The following is a 21,503-nucleotide window of genomic DNA, read 5'->3' as shown; positions in this document are numbered from 1 at the left end:
CTGCATCCCTGCGTAACTTGAGGGTTTACTGTTTTCAATGAATGTGGCTAAATATTCTGGCTTGCTGGTTGGGGAGCTGTTGTCTTACGAATACACTAAAAAAGATGACCAACTTTCAAAATATCTGTCCTGTTTTTTGACATTATTCTTGTGTACGTATTTGGTATAAATGCTTTTCCATTATAAGGACAGTCCCTTTTTTATAATACCACAATTCTATAGGAGGAGGAATCGCATTTTATGTATAATAGTAGAACTGGAAGAGAACTTGAGAGATCAAGTTCAGAGCCCTGCCATCACAGCAGGAGTAAGGACCATCTAGATCATCCCTGACAGATGTTTGTTGAAACTGCTCTTAAACACGTCCAGTGATGGACTTTCCACCTCCTGAGGCAATTTATTTCAGTGCTTAACCACACAGATGGTTAGTTTTTCCTCATGTCCAACCTAAACCTTCCCTACTGCATTTTAAGCCATTGTTTCTTGTCCTATCATCAGACGTTAAGAAGAATAACTTTTCTCCCTCCTCTTTGTAGCAACCTTTTAGGTACTTGAAAGTTATGTCCCCTCTGTCTTCTCTTTTCCAAACTAATCAAACCCAGTTCTTTTAGTGTTCCCTCATAGGTCATGTTTTCTACACCTTTATCATTTTTGTTGGTTTTTTCTGCACCTTCTCCAGTTTGTCCACATCTTTTCAGAAACATGGTATTCAGAATGGGGTACAGTACTGCATCTGAGGCCTAACCATTGCAGGATAGAATGTAAGAATGACATCTTGTCTTGCTAATGACACTCCCAGAATAACCGGTGCTTTTTTGCAACAGTATCACACTGTTGGCTCGCTTTTAACTTGTTGTGCACTGTGGCCCTTACATCTCTTTCTGTGCTACTCCTTCCTAGACCATCATTTCCCATTTTGTATGTGTGCAACTGATTGTTCCTTCCTAAGAGGCGTACTTTGCATGTCTCCTTATTGAATTTAATCATATTTACCTCAGGCCATTTCTCCAGTTTGTGCAGATGATTTTAAATTATAAGCTTATCCTCCAAAGCACTTGCAATCCTTTCCAGCTTGGCATCATCTGCAAAATTTATAAGCATATTCTCTTTGCCATTATCTAAATTGTTTTAGAAGATATTGAGCAGAACTGGTCACAAAAGTGATCCCTTTTATGACTGTGAACCCCATTTATGACTGTGTACTATTGATAACTACTCTCTGAGACTGGTTCTCCAACCAGTTACGCATCCACCTTATAATAGCCCCATCCAGGTTATATTTCCTTAAGTTTTTTTTTACAAGAAAGTCATGTGAGACTGTATCAAATGGTTACTAAAGTCTAGGTATGCTACATCTACCACTTCACCTTATCCACAAGGCTTGTTATCCTACCAAAGAAAGCTATCAGGGTGGTTGATATGATTTGTTCTTTACAAATCCATGCAGACTATTACTTACTACATTTTTCTTCTGGATGTTCGCGAATGTTTTCCTGAATGATTTGTTCCATTATCTTTCCTGACACAGAAGTTAAGCTGACCTGTAGTTTCCTGGGTTGTCTTTATATCCCTTTTTATAGATGGGCACTATATTTTCCCTCTTCCAATCTTCTGGAATCTCTTCTGACTTCATGACTTTTCTAATATGCAGTACAAGTCTAGTTGCTAATGATAAAAATAAACCTTATCACGTAGTTTAAAATGCATATCCTTTACTAGATTACTAGGTAAACAGGTTGGGGACTGCTAGGAACCAGCATTTTGTCAGAAGATATATTTCTAATAATTTTCCTCCCAAAACTAATTCCTGGATGTAGCCACCACAAGTATAAGCAAGTTCCTAGGTTCCCTGCAAACCTTCCAAATGAGAACCTCCATCGTGGCAAAAATGTCATCTCTTTTCATTTTTAGCTACCTAAACTGTGGATGTATGTTCCTTTTCCCACACAGAAACCTACTTTTCCATATAATTTGTCCAAATTCCTCTCCCGTCTCTGCATCTGAACTCTGGGGCCAGGAGTGAGCTGGGGTGTGGAGTTCTGCTGGCAGCCCCAGCCCTGGGGCCGCCCCAGCAGCAGCTTCAGCCATGGGGACTAGGCTGAGGGAAGCCTGGCAGCTTCAGCCCTGGGCATCCAGACAGGGCTGGGGGAAGCCCAGCAGCCCCAAGGTTGAGAGCCATCAGGGGAGCTGAGCTCCATCGGCAGCCCCGGGGACCCGGGTGGGGGCCAGGGGAACCCTGGCAGTCCTGGAGATGGGAGCTGGTGGGAGCACAGAGCTCCTCCTGCAGCTTGAGCTCTGGGGATCTGGCCATGGTGGGACAGACAGACAAATAGACGGACACCTCTCCTTTTATAATAGTAATAGATTAGACCTGGTATTTTTATTTGAGAAGAATGATTGTTTCCCTAGCCCTCGGTGGAATTAGCTGTCCAGAGTTTTTTCTGCTCACTGGGTGGATGAATGCTATTCTAGGTTGTTAGCTTTCTGTGGCAGTCAATACCCCTTGATTTTTGTAGAATTTCTCCCTCATTGGTGGAGAAGTTGTGGAGGCTTTTGTGGCCAGCTACCAAGTGGCATGGTCTGAAGTCCATATTGCCTTGTAAATTGGACACACTTATGCTCTAGTATCACTATGGGCAGACTGCTCCATTGATAGTGTCCTGATTTACTGCTTGCCATATTAATGCGTGACGTAAAGGTCAGGTCTCAGGAGAAAAAACTGCCAACTGTTTCCTTTCATATTTTCTTCTCATTCTCAGGATGCATCATCCCATTCGAGTCTCTTTTGAATCTGTGCAAGAGAGAAGCAGTATTCTGAATGACTGTCTGTCTGATTCCCAGTTCTAGGAGCCCTGAGGATGTTTCTTGATAATCCAGCAAAGTTGTTTTATCTTGATCAGTTTGATGAGCTGAAAAAGATTTTATAACCTGCAACTCAATGTTTATAATCGAGTGTTTTGTGTCAAATATATTTACTTAATAGGAAATTTCAGTTTAAATAAAACCCTTCTGGGAGCATGGAGTGAACTCCTTTTCATTATGGTATCACTTGAGTGAACATTTAAAGCTGGTTTAAACTAGCAGTGAGCATGTAATTGTGGAGCAGCTGCAGCACAACCCATCCCACTGATGCCTTAGCTTGGCAGCTCTGTGTGTAAACTCAAATTACCGCAACTCTTCCGCTGAAATGGATTAGTCATTCTCCTGGGAAATGTTATCTGTTGTCTTTAAGATGACTAGGATGGTCTTAATGAAAATAACAAGAAGTCCTGTGGCACCTTATAGACTAACAGATATTTTGGAGTATAAGCTTTTGTGGGCAAATACCCTCCCCTGTACATCACCTGGGTTGGCAGGATTGCTAGCAGTGAATGTGTTAAAATAGTGAACACTTGCTTGTCTAGCACTATTGTCACTGCATTATCTCTTTTTTCTTTAGTCATGTCTAAATAGCTGGCAGGACAAAGCCCCTGCTTTGCCTCCCATTTTCTTCTCCATACGGGCTGTGGATAGACAGCTGGGCACAGGGGCTATTGAAGTAAATTACTTACTTGTAAATCATTTAATAAATTATCAAAGAAATATTTTTATATCCCAAACTCTGCAATAAATGTATTAGGTAGATTAAGTGGTGGCTAGCTTCGTATGTTGCATCAGTGATGGGTGACCTGCGAACTGCCTAAGGCCCACTGGGGCTCCACCTGTGGCCATGGACCCCCTGGCTGGGCTCTTCCCCCATACCCCTCTTGTGCACTGGGGCATCAGCGCCCTGCATTTTCAGAGGAGCCATGAATCACGTATTTTCCCCTCCCTTCCAGAGCTGGAACTCTCTGAACCAGCTGTTCATGGTGTTCCAGCTCTGAGGGGGGGCAGGAGCTTGGGACATCAGGCAGTTTGCACGCCCTGAAAGCCCTGGGAGGGGGAAGAGCAAGTACATCCAGGCTCTGGTGCCCTAGCATGTGAGAGGTGTGTGGGGAGGGAGGCAGATGGTGGCGGGTGTCCCCTGGGGCCACAAATGGAACCCTAGGGGGCCACTCTAGTGCAGCCCACTCAATACTTGTGATGTTCATGCCTGTTGTAACAGCTAACAGGATCTCTGTTTTTATCAATTGTATGAGAATCATTTGTTCTAGCACAGCGGTCTGCAGCCAAAATAGCAACAACAGACATTTTTTTCATATTCAGTTACAAAATCAATACTTCAAGAGCCACAATGCATGTGAATGAGACTGTCCTTACTAAATAATGCCAAACCATACTTTTTTGTCATCCCTCTTTTAAGTACAGTGTGCACACAATGATTTGTACCAGTTAGAAAGCTGTTACTCCCATCTCCAGGCTTCATCCCGCATCCTGCAAACCTCCCCCCACCACCAGACTTAACCCCTCTGTTTCTTGGCTTTTTATTTTAAAAAGCTTTGTAGACTTTTAAAAGTAGAAATAACTTGTTTAGTTTAAATATTCCCCAGTTTGAAACCCAAATACTAGAGCAGGGATAAGAAAGGTGATTTAGACTATTACTCTTCTTCATACTTTTTCAAACTGAGTGTGGTGAGGAAAATGAGTGAAGGTGACAGTAAACTGGTCTTTGTGTGCTTTTAGCTTTACTGATCTGTGGTGGCACAGGTAACCATTGGTCATGTGATTATTTTTAAGCGGGCCTGATCTGTGAATGCTTTAGCTTGCCTATCCCTTTTTGTCATGCACAGATTATTAAACCCTTTGCTTGACCATAAATGCAAGCAGTGAAGGTTCAGGCAATTATTTGAGGCCTTGTGTAGCTGCATGATCCAGCCTCCTCCTTTGCTTTCAGCATCAGGCATCAATTTTTAAATTTTCCTTTGTCGTCTTCTACACTCTTGGCTCAAAAGAAGGGTGGAGGGCATTTTTAGGGCCCTGTGTGAGGTCTTTGCTTGGGGAATTGCAAATGCATTCTTGATTGTTCAGGGTATATGGAACTAAATTTATTCCTTGTGGTAATTTCTAGAGGTATACCTGGAGACAACCATTAAAATGAATGTGTGACATCTTATCAGTCTTAAAACCGTAACTTTTCATAGCAGCAAACTTCATTTTAAGGCTTTTAGACATTAATGAGCCACAAATTTTGTTTTCTCCTTATCAATAAAACTTAAGCCTGGAGTCACAGTCCAAGAGGAGATGGAGCATTGTGACTATTGATGTAATCAACATTAGAAATTGATCCCACACTCATGATACTAGACTTTGTAAAGTTCTGTGCTGTGCATGTAATGTCGTGCATATTTTAAGTACATTAAAAACTACCAATTAGAAGAGAGGCTGAAACTGAGAGAAATAAAATGTAAGTAGAAAACAGTGTTTTAATATGTGCTGCAAAGAGCCGCAGGAGATATATTAAAGATTCACTTGTGACTTGGGCTCCTTGGTCTAAGTGTCATTGCCTTCATGTTCTCCATGACCAGGGATGGAGATTGCTGCTGTTTCACCAGTGTGACAATGCCTGAGAAACTACTGAGCCAGAGGAAATTTTTCAGGTTTTCCATTTGAACTGTGATGGGGAGCTGTTCGATCTCTCTTTAAAGGTGCGGGCCAGCAAGAGAGCCATGTGGTTTGTTCACTTACCAAACATAGGCAAACTTTTTGTTCAATGATGGCAGCACTTAAGCATTTGTTTTGTAGGTGGAAGAGATGTTGAACACTTGACCCCAAATGTAGCAGACCTTTGCCCAGAGCCTGTTGACATGCTTTGGGCTTCACAGTTCAAAGGACTGAAATATCAAAATACTTTGACTTGAAGTTGTTGAAGTAGAACTTGGTGTGGATTTGAACATCAAATCTATGTTTCTGAGGCTTTTCTGATCAGAATACTTACATATTAACTTAATGTATTTCTCCTCCTCTTGTTGAAGCTGTGAAGTGGAATGCCATGGCCAGTTCCTCGGACAGTGAAGATGACAGTTTCATGGCCGTGGACCCAGAAGAAGCAGTGGTGGAAGGGACAATGGAGCAAGACGATGAGCTGCATGCTGAGCTGGAAGTTGAAGAGACCCGGCATAACCGATCCATGTCAGAGCTTCCAGAAGAGGTTTTGGAATATATCCTGTCCTTTCTCTCACCATACCAGGAGCACAAAACTGCTGCCCTTGTCTGCAAACAGTGGTATCGTCTCATCAAAGGTACAAACTGCCAAAGGGGGATCTTTTATCTTTTCATTTGTGGAAAGAGCCATTAGTTTTCCTGCAATGTCAAAGTATTTTTGCACCCTTTTTTCACTGTGTATCCATGCTGACACCATTGTAAGGCTAGCATGGACACCCCATTCAGCTTCAAACTGTTGTGGCAAATATTGTGAACACCTCGCACATCATGCTGAGATATGTGCAGAGCCTCAACACTGGAGAAGAGCAGCGGGCAGATGCTGTGTACACAGTGGAATGCCAGTTCTGGTTCTGTGAAACATACTTAGACTGGTGGGACCACATTATTATGCAGGGTGTGGTACAATCAACTGTGGCTACAGAACTTTCATATGCATAAGGCCACTTTGATGGAACTTTTGTAAATTGCTTTCCCCCACCCTGAAGTGCAGCAATGCCGGAATGAGAACTGCGTGGACAGTTCAGAAACAAATGGCAATAGCTGTGTGGCTGCTGGTCAGTGGGCAATCAATTTACAGTGGGCCTGCTGTGACCCAGGTAGCCAAGGTAATCCATACTCTTCTGCTATGAAGGACAGTGACTCTAGGAAATGTGCAGCACCTAGTGGATGGTTTTATTACAGTGCTGTTCTCTAACTGTGGTGGAGCAATAGATGGAATGTATATCCCTAGAGTGGCACCAGACCACCTTGCCACAGAGTACATAAGCTTCAAGGGTTACTTCTCAATGGTGTTGCAGGCATTGGTGTATCACAAAGGCCATTTCACTGACAACGTGGGATAGTCTGGAAAGGTGCATGATGTGGTCTTTTCAGACAAGCTATAGGATGGAACTTTTCTCCTAGACCAAAAAGTTACCATTGGAGATGCCAATAGTGATCCTGGGAGACCAAGCTTACCCTTTGCTCCCTTGGGTCATGAAGCCATACACAGGCAGCCTGGACTGCAGTAAGGAGCTGTTCAACTACAGGCTGAGCAAGTACAGAATGGTGGTCGAAAGTCCTTTTGGCTGTTTAAAGGGCAGGTTTAGGAGTTTACTGACTTGATTAGACCTCAGTGAAAGAAATATTCTCCTCTTGGTTGTAGCCTGCTGTGTGCTCCATAATTTATATGAGAATAAGGGGGACATTTCATGCCAGGTTGGAAGGCCAAGGAGGATCACCTGGCCACTAATTACGAGCAGCCAGATACCTGGGCAATTAGGAGAGCCCAGTGAGGGGCATTGCAAATCAGAGAGGCTTTGAAAAATAGCTTTATGAATAACCAGACAAGAAGTAACAGTCATGTCTGTTGCTGTTTAAGGAGGTGCCTTTTGTATGATGTGTGCTGGCTGGTAAACCCCGTAAAACTCCAACCCACATTTATGTAATGCAAGAAATAAAGGCATTGTTGAGAGCATGCATTTTTATTTAGGGAACAAGATGAAGCACACAGTAAAGGAGGTCATGGCAGGAGCATCAGAGGCAGGTGAGCAAGGGCAAGAAGCATTTTGCAATCACAAATGTGGGTATGTCAGCCTTCTGTTCTGGAAGACATCCCTAAGGTTTAGGTGGACGGCTGCTCTTGACTTCTCCCCTTCCTCCCTCCAGTTTAATCAGTTAACTAGTTAAACAGTAGGTTTAATCGGTTAACCAATTAAAGAGGGAGGGGCAGCTGAGGAGGCTGGATTACCTCTTCCTGTGGTGTGCCAGAGACATGGGCTGCTCTGGCCCAGCTGGAGCTTCCTTGCCCATGGTGTTGCCATGGGCGGGGGACACTGTGCAGCTGGAGCAGCCCCAGTGCACCATGGCCTGGCCATGTTGGGAGTGGGGCGGGGTGGGGTGGAGAGAGAGGGGTGGGGCGCAGCTGCTGTAGCACAGCTGAGCTGGAGCGGTCTGTCCAGCCACCCTTCCTGTCCAGCCCCAGGCCTTCGCTCCCTGCTCTGACCCCCCAGGCTGCTGTGGATGGATACAGCTCCAGCCAGGATGGAGTACCTCCACCTGTGGCAGCCCCATGGGGCTAGAGCAACCTCCCACCCACAGTGGGCTGGGGGCTGCTCCAGCTCCTACCAGTTAACCATAACCAGTAAGCCTCATCCATTTGGGTTAACCATTGACATCCCTAATGAGGCCTATTGGGAACTGACTGCCTTGGGATCTCTGGTATTAGCCTGAAATCTTCCTGTCTCAAATCTGGAAGTGTAATACTTTATTTATTTATTGCCAGCCCAAGGCTTTCAGTAAGATACAGGTCCCACTTCTGCCGCCAGCTATGCAGTCCACCCAGCAGCCACGGTGTGTGGCCACAGGCCTCACTCTGCTGACCCTGGCCGGGTGGCCACCAACAAAGCAGATGCTGGTTAATAGAGACTGATGGATAACCCAGCCTTTACTGTATTTGTTTGCTAATGTTTGACTTTTCTAAGAGCTGACTCTTCTCCTCTTGTATCTGGCGTTAGTTTCATGACTTGGTACAGGAGATTTTGTGGATGCTGGCAGCAGGGAATATTCCCTGGCTGTGGAACGTCTGCCAAGCTGCTCTGCAGCAGCTGCATGCAGCCCTGAGGGTTCTGTAGCTGCTTCTGCTTCCATTGGGGGTAACATTTGGTAGATCTCCATAGCCCCATCTCGCATACCTCAGCAGAAATCCTCAGCTCGCATACAGAAACAGGCGCTCTGGTCTGGTCCTGCTCTGCACAGGGGCCTTTGTGGTCACAGGCAAAAAGAGTAAATTTCCCCTTTTGGTAAAATGGGCAGATTTTAATTAACGCACATTCTAATAAGGATATTTCGTTGTACATTTATCTGAAAGTGTTGCCAATAGAAGCCAACACGCTCAGGACACTTTAATGTAATGGATGTGAGTCTTCAAAGGTTCTTTTCAACAGACAAGCTGAAGCTATTTGGTAAAGAAGCATTTGTTTGCAGATGATGTGTGTTGTGACTTGGACAGAGCAGGCTTGCATGGCGGCATGGCTCACAGGCACTGTTTATCTTAAAACGCATTTTGTAATGCCCAGAAATGTTCTGAGCACTTATTCACAACCTGGGCTAAACGATATTTATATGTACGAGACATCTCTGGCATCCATTACTCACCAGATCTCTCCAGCATCTGACTTCAGCTGGCAGATCAAGTGGTGATTTGAAGAAGCTTCGTCAGACTTTCCACTCTTACACTTGGTTTCTTTGTCAATAGACTTATGTTTCTCACCAGTCTATCTTCTGCATGTTTCTCCTCTGCAGAGAATCCTCTTTAACTGTAGTCTGTGCATTTAGCACACTGACGTATAATTCCACAAACCTCCAAATTCTCACTGTTTTCAACTACTGAACCCTCTGACATATTTGTGGCTCTCACTTAAACACTTTCCTCTGAATTCATTTTTGTAGAATATGATAGCCATATTCCATTGTGGGTAATTTACCCTTTCTAGCTGTGTTTTTTGGTCAGGAGAGGCTAACTGATACAGACACGTGTGATTAGATTGCACACAGTGTTGGTTCCATCATCAATCTGTTGAAGTGGAGAAGTCTTAAAAACAGAAATACCCTGCAGGCCATTTGTAACTAGCTATCACCTTTGAACCTAGTCCTCTGCCTTCTTGAATCCTCTGTGGACATCGTCAGAGGAATTATAGTCTTTCTGGCAAAATGCAATGATTTACCTTCTCATCTGTAACTACCTTTTGCACTTCCCATGCCGTTCCTCTCTTACTAGGCATGTGACAGCCATTAATTACATTATAATTATTAAGCTTTTATAATTTTGATCTGGTGTCGCAAAAAAGAACAGTAGTCAGTGCGTGGCTTTTAGGAGAAATAGGAACAACGATAGTATAGCCGTTGGTCCCAGAGCCACAATATTTGCCATACTAAGTTGGACGATTTGTTCATCAAGACCAGTGACTTAACCCAGACCTAATTTAGGTGTTTGTTTTTCCTCCAGAAGTTGTGCAAGCTGATCATGGAAGAACAGCTCTATCCTAGTTTTGTGACAATACGTTTATGCGAGAAGCATATTAAAGTATTGTTTTCTCCCTTCTCTAGGTGTGGCACATCAGTGTTATCATGGCTTTATCAAGGCGGTCCAGGAAGGAAATATTCAGTGGGAGAGTCGCACGTATCCCTATCCTGGTACCCCGATCACACAACGCTTCTCTCATAGTAAGTACTCCTTTAGAAAGGAAATCCAAACTCTGCTCATCAGTAATTCTCCATGTTCCACCCCTCCCAGTTACTGTCATGCTTGCAGGGAATTAACAATACAAGGTGATCGGACTTTGCCCAAAATATAGCTGTAGTGCACCCCCTGTAAGTAGTCTAAAGTTAAATATATGTATGTAATATGCTATTCTAACAACCAAAACAGTATACACGCATAGATACATCATAAGCCATTTGTTTCTGATGCTCCCATGCTAAATTAAGAGGAAAAGTGATTGTGACTTCGGGGTACAGCTCCTATTGAAAATCATGTGGGTCATGCGCTCCTGAGGTGGTCTGCACTGTAGCATAACATTGATTTGTAAGGCACTTAACTTGATTTTATAATGTGACTGTTTTCACTGCAAATACTATTAAGTCTATTTTAAGGGATGCTAAGGTTGACTTTCTCGCCCCGCCACTCTGATGTGGTGTAAAGCCAAGTTCAAATTTAAAAAGTCGAATCCCTGCTAGTGTGGAAACAGCGTTACTTTAAATCTATTTTACTGCCATCCAGAGGAAGTCCACCGGCATCCCACAATGCCCCACGGGTGTCTGTTCTGGCCATTTTCACCTCCGCTGGTCTCCTGGTGTGCATGAAGTAGGTAACAGGAAGCCTGGGAATTTGCATTCATTTTCTTTCTGACCAACATGGATAGCAAACCTCAGTAGTCATCCCATCTAGCCATCATGAATTCTCAGGGTTGTAGTTCTTATCTGAGTTCTCAGGGTTGCAAAAGAGCGCCAGCATAGAGCCCTAATGAGATTCTGGATCTCACTTCTGTCTGGGGTGAAGAATCTATGTTGAGCTGACTGCAAACCAGCAAAAGCAATGCAGACATTTATGAGAAGATTTGACGGGGCATGATGGAGCAAGGGTATGCACGGGGTACTCAGCAGTGCCAGATCAAAACCCAGGAGCTCACAAAGAATTATCACAAAGTGAGAGAAGCTAACAGGTGATCTGGGACATCTCCCAAGACATGTCACTATTACGAGCAGCTCAGTGCCATTCTAGAGAGGGACCCAACCATGCTCCCCAAGACTAACACTGACCCCGCAGGAGACCGTTCTCAGGTGAGAGCTGACAGGGTGAGGAGGCAGCAGAAGCCAATTAAGAGGATGCTGCCATCACTCAGCAAATGACTGAAGAAACTGATGTTGCCAGCCCAGAGGTCTTCGTCACCCTGAATCCAGTCCCTTCATTGGCACTGGATGCTCTTATCTCGCTCAGCTTTCTGCTGTCAGAATGACAAACTTTACTCTAATGACTTGGTGCAGAGACATTGGTAGAGCTAATGAATTGGAGTCTTTTCATGACAGCTGGATTGGCTCCTGAAGGTTTCTGCAGTGAATGTTTACATATTTCTGCATTATTTGGAAGAGGCTAAGCTGTATTTTACTTCATATAAAGCATACAGATTGCAGCTTAGAGGTCCTCAAGCAATCACTTCTTTGATATGAATGTGACTTGTGTGATGGGGTTCTGGGGTCCCCCAAGCTCTGCACCCTGTCCGCAGGCAGGAGAGTCTCTCACTTAGCAGGAAAACAGCGGGTTTATTAGCCGACAGGACACAGCATCGTACAGAGGAGTCAGTGCAGCAGGCAGAGACAGCCAGTCCAATCCATGTTGGGGAGAGGAGGCCCCGAGGGGCCCCCAGAGCTGGGGCCTTGCCCCCTCCTTTGTCTTTCTCTCCCTCAGCCCAGACTAACTGCTTCCAACTCCCAGTTCCAATTCAAACCCCTCAGGCTCCACCTCCTCCTTTGTCTGCAGTACAAAGGTGTTACCTGGTCGTCAAGGTTACCCTCAGCAGGAGCCCCACACCCTCTGTGAGCCACTCACACACACACACAGGTATCCCCCACTTCATCACATCTCTCCCCCCTTCCAGACCGAACTGAGCGGGGTCACTCAACTGGTGACCTGGGGAAGTTCGGGGCTCTCCCCTTGTGACAGGGCATTGGCTGTACCCTTTGTTCTCCCCTCGATGTGCACCACCTCCACATTATAGTCCTGCTGGGGGAGGCTCCAAGTTAGGAGCTTGGTCTTGGCCCTTTTCATGTGATGCAGCCAGGCAAGTTCCTTTAGTTCCCTTGGGTTGGTTGGTCTCGCTGCAGCACCAACAGATTAAACAGGTCTTTTGTGGTCTGGGTCCTGCCCCATCTGACCACCAGTCCATACAGCTGCTCCAGCCAATGTTTGGAATTCAGTTACAGTCCAGTAACGGAAGGTACAAATGCTTCCATCCTTGGCATTTAGCCAGACCACCACAATGGCTGTGTGCCTCAGTTTCCCCTTCCATGCCACACAATAGGTTTGGAATGTTCCTTCTCATGTTAGAGGTTGCAAGACTAGTTACAGGGAACAATGGTGATATTTCAGAGTTACAGACTCCTTTAGCATACAATTTATGCTTCTACATTAATGTCATCATGTTACATGGCTCTTTTTAAACATTCAGTGCATGGTACAATTCTACAGCTTTTGGTAGCAGCACCCCTTGGTTACAGCAGTTAGCGTGAGTAACAGAACAAACCCATTGCAACTGTACATTTACGTTGCTCTTTGGTAGACCACAACTTTTGTGTAACCTCCTTGAGAATCTGGTATTTTGGGGATAAATGGCTGAGGCCTTTCTTAGCACCATTAACTTTTAATCTTTTCTCTTGCCCCCTGGGGTGGAAATTTGATCTCTTTGGCTGTGCCCTCTCTTCTAACAAGAGCTGGGCCATTGATGATCTCAGGGAGATGGCCCCCCCCACCAGTCTGGAAATTTGCAAACCAAACTGCTTTTTGAGAGTTGTTTTGTGAGTCCCAGACGCAGAATCCACATGAAGGAATTCCTGTTTATCCCTTACTGGCCCACCAGGCCCAAAGCTCCTTTGTCCTTCCACCTCCAACTACTGCCTCCCCATGGAATCAGAAGTGGAGTCCAGTATAAGAATATAAGTGTTTCCACCATCTGGAGATGGGGAATTGCTGGCGCTCTCCTGCATCCTACAGAGACTGACTGTGCAGCTGTTTTATTTGGTTCTCGCAGGGCTGCTCACATTTCCTGATAGTTTTCACTTTACTTGCACCAACTTCCAATTCCTGAGAAACTTTTACACTGCCTGCTTTGGACCCTTCCAGAGCACAGCCAGTGGTTTCACACTTAGGCAGGTCCTGGCCATCAGGAGCTGAAACAAACTTCTCCCCAGGCAAAGGGTTGCTCTGGTGCTTACAGACAAGCACCTTTCCTGTTCACTCTCCTTCACCTCACTCCCATTTTCTGCAGTCCCCACAGACGGGTCAGGAAAAGTTTCAGGGAAATTCTTTTCCTTAAGAGCTTCCCCAAACAATAACTTACCCCTGTCTGGCTCCACAGGGGCACTGCTCCCTTGAGCCACAACCAGCTCCTGGGTTTCACCTAAACCCAGGATCACTTCTGGCCCATCAGGCAGATTCCCACGTAATCCCCCTTCAGGCAGACAGCCAGTACCACCGGACAGACGGTTAAGGGTCCCTTTCCTCCCTTTTGCTACCAGCTCCTTTATCTTCATCAGTTAGCGTAACTCCATTGCCTGTCTGTTCTTGTGTCCTGGCGAGAGGATGACTCTGGTAGGACAGAGTCCTCTCACCCCCTCCCAGTAACACCTCAGCATCAGGGAAAGAACAAGTACCAGAATCGTCTGGTCTCTGGGATTCCCTGATGATACTAACTGGATTAGACCACGTTAAAGCAGCATCATCCCCCCTGAGAGACACAGAGGCAGGCCCACTTCCCATCTGGGCTTCAGCTGCCCTTAGATCCAGCTCTGGGATCTTGGCTCCATCTCGAGCCCCCACAGGCTCAGGCAAAGGATTCACTTCCCCAGAAGCAGAAGCACTTTTCTTGCACCAAGGACCAGTGTCCTTATCAGGGACACCACTGCCCATCCCAGAGCCATTCCCTCTGCTCCAGCCCCCATGGCTGGATTCAGAGACACACCTGGAATGCTCTTTCCTGGTGGTTCCTTCTCCAGCCACCCCAGGCTGGTGAATCTTCCTCAGACAATGGGCTAGTTTCCTCATTGGCACCTTTTCCAAACGCAGGCTCTGCTCTCTCCCCAGGCTGCTGCTGCTGTTCAACACAGACAGACAATGGGAGACACTCTCTCCTTTGTCCCAGCCCCCCGGCTGGTCTCCACACACACACAGAAGGTGAAGCAGCTTCTCTCACAGACAACTTGCCATTCCCAGTGGACAAGCTGCTTTCCTGCACAGACACACAGGCACCTTCCTCGGCCCAGGCCTGGAGAAAACTCCGCAGGTCTGTCTTGGCCACTCGTAGAGGATGGGTTGGAATCGCTCCTTTCCTCCTTGAGCTGTGGCGGGCCACTCGGTTCAGAGCTCCAGGCAGTCCAGGGTTTCCTGCCCTGATCCAGGCTCACCTCTGCAGGATTTTCCTTAACCCTCAGCTCTGCCATTGCACATCCACGCTGCCTTGTCCAGCTTCTTTAATCTCGATTCAGTTTCCAGGTGCTGCCACTTCACAGCGGAGATGCTCAGCGTGGTTGCAGGCTCTCAGGCTGATGCCCTCTGCACCCCACGATTCCTGGAAGAATCCCTTCAGTGTGCCAGGCTCCTTGCGGGTCACAAGCTGCCCGGGGTTAGGCTGTAGGCCCCTCCGCCCTCTGGGACCGACTCCAACAGACTCCCAGCGGAACCCCTTCTTCAGTGCGACACCCGCTCTCAGGGACCATGAGCACACTGTCTTGGGAAGAACTCATTCAGCGTCAGCCTCCTCAGGGGTCACTTGTTCCTGGGGGTTGGGCTCTCGGCCCCTCCACCTTCTGGGACCGACTCCAACAGATTCCCAGGAGTAACCCCTCCTCGGGTGTGACACCCCCTCTCGAGGACCACGACCGCAGTTGCTTGGGTTTGGCCGCAGGCCCCTCCGCCTTGGGGAACTGCACCTCACTGCCCGTCAGCAGACGTGGGTCTCGCAGGCCCCTCTTCTTCTTCCGGGGCCCCGGTCACTTACTGCTGGATGCTCCATCCTCGGGGTGCAGAACATCCCACTTCTGACACCAGTGTGATGGGGTTCTGGGGTCCCCCAAGCTCTGCACCCTGTCCGCAGGCAGGAGAGTCTCTCACTTAGCAGGAAAACAGCGGGTTTATTAGCCGACAGGACACAGCATCGTACAGAGGAGTCAGTGCAGCAGGCAGAGACAGCCAGTCCAATCCATGTTGGGGAGAGGAGGCCCCGAGGGGCCCCCAGAGCTGGGGCCTTGCCCCCTCCTTTGTCTTTCTCTCCCTCAGCCCAGACTAACTGCTTCCAACTCCCAGTTCCAATTCAAACCCCTCAGGCTCCACCTCCTCCTTTGTCTGCAGTACAAAGGTGTTACCTGGTCGTCAAGGTTACCCTCAGCAGGAGCCCCACACCCTCTGTGAGCCACTCACACACACACAGGTATCCCCCACTTCATCACAACTTGTTCAGAGAAGTAAATTACTCAACTGAGCAGCTGAATTTATCTTTGCCTTCTACTTCAAAATTTCTCTAACAGAACTAAAAATCGTTTACATGTGGGAACATAAATGAAATGATGATTCATTGGTATTCCAGTAGCTCCTAGAGGTTCCAATTGTATTGTGATAGTCAGTTGCACACAAACAACAAAAATTCAGTCCCTATCCCTTTATATCTCTAGTTCTGGCTTCTCTAGAGGTGACTCTCCAGGGAAAAAGAATTACAGCTACTAGTGCTGGCTCTCTGTCCTGTGCTGTCATTTAGCACTAATTTACCCCTAAATGCCTTCTAAGAGTCCAGTAAGCAGTGAAAGTGCTGGTAATGCTGCTAGACAATATTAACCTCCTGTGGTTCAGCAAATTCTCTGTCTTGGCACCCGTTAGGTCCCAAGGGTGCTGGAACAGAGAGGTTCAACCTGTATTGTCTTCTGCCAAAATTTTTGGAGTGTGTCCCTGTGTGGTTGAAGAAACCTCTGGTTCTCGACTTCTATGTAATCCCTTCTGTATTTTTGAAGGTTCCACCATTAAAGTCTGGAGATGAAAAATGGATGGATATTTTTCAAAGAAGATTGCATGGGTCTTATTTTTCAAGTGTGTTATAAAACTCAAGCAGTCTTTAGTCATACCACTTTTGTCTTGAGCAGAATAAATAAGCTATTATACAAATATAGTTCAATTTAAAAATGTACATTCACAATACAGCAGTGACTCATCTAATAAAACACAAGTGACAGATAACTACCTCAAAATGTCACAGGAAAACAACAAAGGTATGTAGTATCTTATGTCAAAAAAATAAAATCCCTCAGTGAACTATTTGCTTCTGCTGTAACTTCTAAATATTAAGTATTTCTTCTGAGTAGTGAAACATGTCGGAATACTGGCTAGTTAAACTAACTCCTGGGGAAAATTCTGAGTAGCAGTCCACAGACTAGGGCTACGTCTACACTAGCCCCAAACTTCGAAATGACCATGCAAATGGCCATTTTGAAGTTTACTAATGAAGCGCTGAAATGCATATTCAGCGCTTCATTAGCATGCAGGCGGCCATAGCACTTCGAAATTGACGCGCCTCGCCGCTGCACGGCTCGTCCCGACGGGGCTCCTTTTCGAAAGGACCCCGGCTACTTCGAAGTCCCCTTATTCCCATGAGCTGATGGACTTCAAAGTAGCTGGGGTCTTTTTGAAAAGGAGCCCTGTTGGGACGAGCCGCACGGCAGCGAGGCGTGTCAATTTCGAAGTGCTGCGGCCGCCCGCATGCTAATGAAGCGCTGAATATGCATTTCAGCACTTCATTAGTAAACTTCGAAATGGCCATTTGCATGGCCATTTCGAAGTTTGGGGCTAGTGTAGACACGGCCTAGGTGATATGTTCATCTCTGTGTATCACACCTTTGCAAGGGCATGGGGGGAGTGAAAAACATACTCATTAAAATGTTGCTTCAAAGATGGTCAGTTTGGCTTTCCAATATATGGCGACAGCCAGCGATGTTTTCTGTAGTACGTAATATTTGTTAAACATGTTTCTGCCTGTTGGCTTTCAGTTGTGTTGAAAACTTGGGCTGAATGTCGCATGCAAATAGTTTTAGTGCGTCAGGTAAAGCCATGGGAATCTTTTCACTGCAGACATAGAGGCTGGTGGATTCGGGGGAGGAGCAGAGGAATGCAGTATCTTGAGGTCTGGAGCAACATTCTACCCTGTCACTGACACAGTATCAGTTTAAATCTATTCCTGCTTCAGCTATATGTAATGTAGTAGTTAAGGGCCCTTTGAAACATACTGTTTAATTTGCAATCTTACCCCACCCATTGCTGTGGTGCTGTCAGAGCTCTTAATCTCAGCAAAGTCAGGCACAGGTAGGAGAGCTCTAAGAAACACCTACCTGTTGTGGGGGAGCGGGAGAACAGCAGAAATGTAGCACTTTAAAGACTAACAAAACGATTTATTCGGTGATGAGCTTTCGTGGGACAGAAAGCTGTCACCGAATAAAACGTCTTGATAGTCTTTAAAGTGCTATATTTCTGCTGTTTCTGTTTTGTTGGAGTACAGACTAACACGGCCACCTCTGTGTTACTAGCTGTTGGAGTGAGTGGTGCCGGTTATTTAATGGATAGCATTATTTCCTGCAGATCAGTACTGAACCGTTGCTGCATCATGTTAGGGACTCGGCGTACCACTGGGAAGGCAGCCTTTCATAAGCAATGGAAAGTGATCTTGGTGACTTAGGATCATGGAAAACCTGAATCCTGAGGCTCAGGAATCCCCTCCATACCATCTGGGGTTGGGAGTGTGGAGCCTCGAGCTGCAACAGGCAAGCCAGAGTTGGATCCAAGACTGTGGGCTCTGCCGGGGAGGTCAGGAAGTGGCTCCGGGCTCCACTGTTGCTCACTGCTGTTCCCCCAGCTGGGAAGTGAAGAGGGAGAGCAGCAGTGGCCTCTGTAGCACGACCCAGAGGCTTCATACTTCTGCTCCTATTGGCTGGAATTCTGGCCAGTCAGAGCAGCGGAAGGAGGAGCCTGGGATTAGAGGGAAGGGGAGCAGAGCCATGTGCATCCCCATCACCCAGACCCCAGGCTCCTTGAGCACTCCAGCATCACCCCCCCACCCTGACTTCAAACATGCATTCTGTTCCTGTCCCCCTTAATCACACACTCACCCCTTCTCATCCAGACCCCTCGGCCCTCTCCAGCATCTCTTCCCCCATGCCTTCCAGATTCCACATACCAAACCCTCCTGCACTCTTCCTCCTGCATAGACCCACAACCCCAGCTCACTCTTGCACCCAACTCCAGCCCAGATCACCCGCAGTTCCTATCTTGCTCATGCATCCTCCCTGCCACCCAGACTCTGTAGTCCTGGTACCCATACAGTTGAGGACCACATCGGTGAAGGCTTTTTGTTTTTTGTTTCTCACTTGCATGGCACCCAACTGATTTGTCTGTGTGTCAGTGGCCCTCAACCCTGAAAAGGTCCCCCACCCCTGATTTATGGTGATGGTGTATTTTAGGAGCACAAATCCTCATGACTTTTAGTGAGACTTGTGCTCCTAAATCTTAGTTGCTTTTGAAAAATCTACCTGATGGTTCTTAAATTCGCATGTATCTGCCTAATTAAAACCTCTAAATGCAACTGTTGTCTGTTGGACCTTATCTTCCACCTTAATTGGTGGATTGATGCTGGCCTTTTAAATATGTAGAACTAGAACCGTAGTACTTTTACTTTTGTATAAAGTGAGCTGCCTTCCTTTTCCAGAGGCTTTAAATGGGTAGCAACATTAGAGAGGCAGGAGAGCACAGTTTTAAATTATTTTGGTCTATGATTAAAATACATACTGTGCAGACGTCATGGTGCCGGTCTGGCTGGCTTGTTTTAAATCCAAATAGAGAAGAAGAATGCTGCCACCTCCCTTCAAAAAATAATAAATTGGCTGCACTGTGATGCTGTTTGAAAGCAGCAGTTGCAAAGAGTTAGGGTTGGGGTGGAGGAAAGAGTTTTGATAACTCTTAACTTACCCCATTAGCAAATGATTGGTTTGCAGTTTGATGAAGAATCCAGGCAGCCTCTGATACATACGTATTTTCCCATTATCTCTTTGTAGGTGAACAAGATGCAGTTAAATTTGTATATGCATCTGTTTTAAATTCCAAGAAGATGGGAGGCTAGAAGTTTAATGGGCTAATATTCTGATCTTTCACTGGTAGAGATGGAGGTTTGAATATATGTACAAGTGAAACATGGGGTTGGCCGAGTGGCCGCAAAAGAAAGCCACTGCAAAATTTGACAGTTTCTGCTGAGGGAGAGGCCCAGGACTATGTCGCAAATAGTGCTACAGGTTAGCATCTTGGTGAACTGCCAGAGCTTGGAAAATGGTGCAAGCTCCATCCTTGCATTTTTTAGTATATCATATCTTATTGTATTGGTAATTTACGGTTGAGTGGGTGAGGTGGATGTTAAGCCCTTCAATTATGTAGCAATGGTCTCCTGGGTAGGAGAAAGGGGAAAAATATTTGATTATACTCAGTGCCTTTGGACACACTGTAGCCATGTATATGCATATGGGTGTGTATGTGCCAAATGATGGTGCTCTGTGTCAGATGTTGACTTGGACCGTTGTCCTTGTGTGCTCCCGTGTCTGTAAATCCCCAGTTCCTGCTGTGTGGTCAGCTAATGCACTGGACTTTTCTGTGAAAGCCAAGGGCATTAGAGCTATTGGCTTTTCTGTGGGTTTTCAATAGAGGAAGCAGGTGATCTGCATGAAAAGTCACAGGTCAGACAATGGAGCATTTCTCAATGGAGGAGCCTGGTTTCATTGCTTCTCCTGCTGAGTGGAGCTATTATGTGTCAGTGGTTGAACTTACTGTTTTATTACATCTAATTCATTCAGACCTAGTGGCTCTCCTTGGTGGGTTGAATGTTACTGGTGTGCCTATGGGTGGGCTGTGTTTAAAAAGGGTCATTGACACTACAAATATATCACTGAGTTCAAGAATTCTAGCAGGGGCATTTGATCCGTAAACCCCAGGGACATCTTTATCCTTTTACTGGTACTGAATAAATTGACTGGGAGTTCAGAATAAATCCAGTGAACAGTGACCTTTGGTGACAGTGACCTACCCTGAAGTATCTTCTCTGGTCACCAGAGTTTTAACATCATTCTACTTGCTCCTTTTATTCTGTGTTTCTCTTCCTTATTTTATGTCCCTCTGTCCCTATTTTAACTTTACCCAAATGGTGGTTAATTCCTTAATTTGTGATTTAGACTGAGAAGGGAAGGACTGGTGCAGGTTTCAAATTCTGTCCTCCTTGAGGTTTACATCAAAGGACAGTAAATATCAGGGTTCATCAAAACTGAATAGACAGAGCTATTTGAAAAGCTGCAGCTCCTGTGAACCCTGGCAGTTTCAAATTTTCTTTTCTTTCCAGGCTTTTTCCTTTCTGATGGGATTACCACTTTTTGTGCTGTTGCTTTTTTACCTTTACTTCACTTGTATTGCAGGCTGTTTATGACAGTGCTTGGTCTCAAACTTCCATATTTGTTGCTGAGGTTTTGTTTGAGTAATTAAAGCTACTCTTTCACTTCTGTGTTAGCTATTGCTGGTCTATCCCATAGGCTCATTTGCTGATCTTTGATATTCCCGTATGGTCTTCTGCTGTTCTGTTCCTGTCCCTTGCAAGAACAATAACCGCACTCCCTGAAAACCCCAGCCAATTCTCTTTAGTTTTCCTAAAGCTCAGAAACATTTCACTCTTGTTGTACGTATGTCTTTTTGTGGGGGTGGTTAATTTACAAATTTCTTCTGACGGGGTTGTTTTCTGTTAGCAGTTCCCTGAACGGAAGTAAAGATGCATTTCTGTGAGATTCTTCTCTCCACTTTAAAACATTTAGAGATAAGCCAGTGCATTTTGTCATCATAAGTGGTTGGCTGGTGGTCCCCTGGAAAGGTTTGTGTTGAGTGGGGTGGGCCACAGGCAAAAAAATTTGAGAACCCACTAGACTAGATGATCACAGTGTTCCCTTCCAGCTTTGGAATATATGATTAATAAAGTATCCTTGCTTTGGCTCTGTTCTCCACTGAAACATCAGCCTGCAAGGATGGATTATAATGTCAGTAAAGGTTTGGACTGTCCAACTGCTCTTGCAAAGCTTGATTGCATTTTGGATGCACCATTTCAAAAAGCAAAAGC

General features: G+C 45.8%; 1 protein-coding gene across 1 annotated transcript in view; it reads left to right on the top strand.

Annotated features, from left to right (window-relative positions):
• The window catches only part of FBXO42 (F-box protein 42), a 75,801-nt gene that overhangs the window by 14,341 nt on the left and 39,957 nt on the right, over positions 1-21,503 (top strand). The window contains exons 2-3 of the mRNA XM_074975674.1: positions 5,892-6,158; positions 10,168-10,284. Coding sequence (XP_074831775.1) covers positions 5,909-6,158; positions 10,168-10,284 — 367 coding nt within the window. The 5' untranslated portion in view covers positions 5,892-5,908. The remainder of the gene's footprint in view (positions 1-5,891; positions 6,159-10,167; positions 10,285-21,503) is intronic.

The sequence above is a fragment of the Carettochelys insculpta genome, chromosome 23 (genome assembly GCF_033958435.1).
Source record: "Carettochelys insculpta isolate YL-2023 chromosome 23, ASM3395843v1, whole genome shotgun sequence".
NCBI lineage: Eukaryota > Metazoa > Chordata > Testudines > Carettochelyidae > Carettochelys > Carettochelys insculpta.
This window is presented reverse-complemented; position numbering and strand designations above follow the sequence as displayed.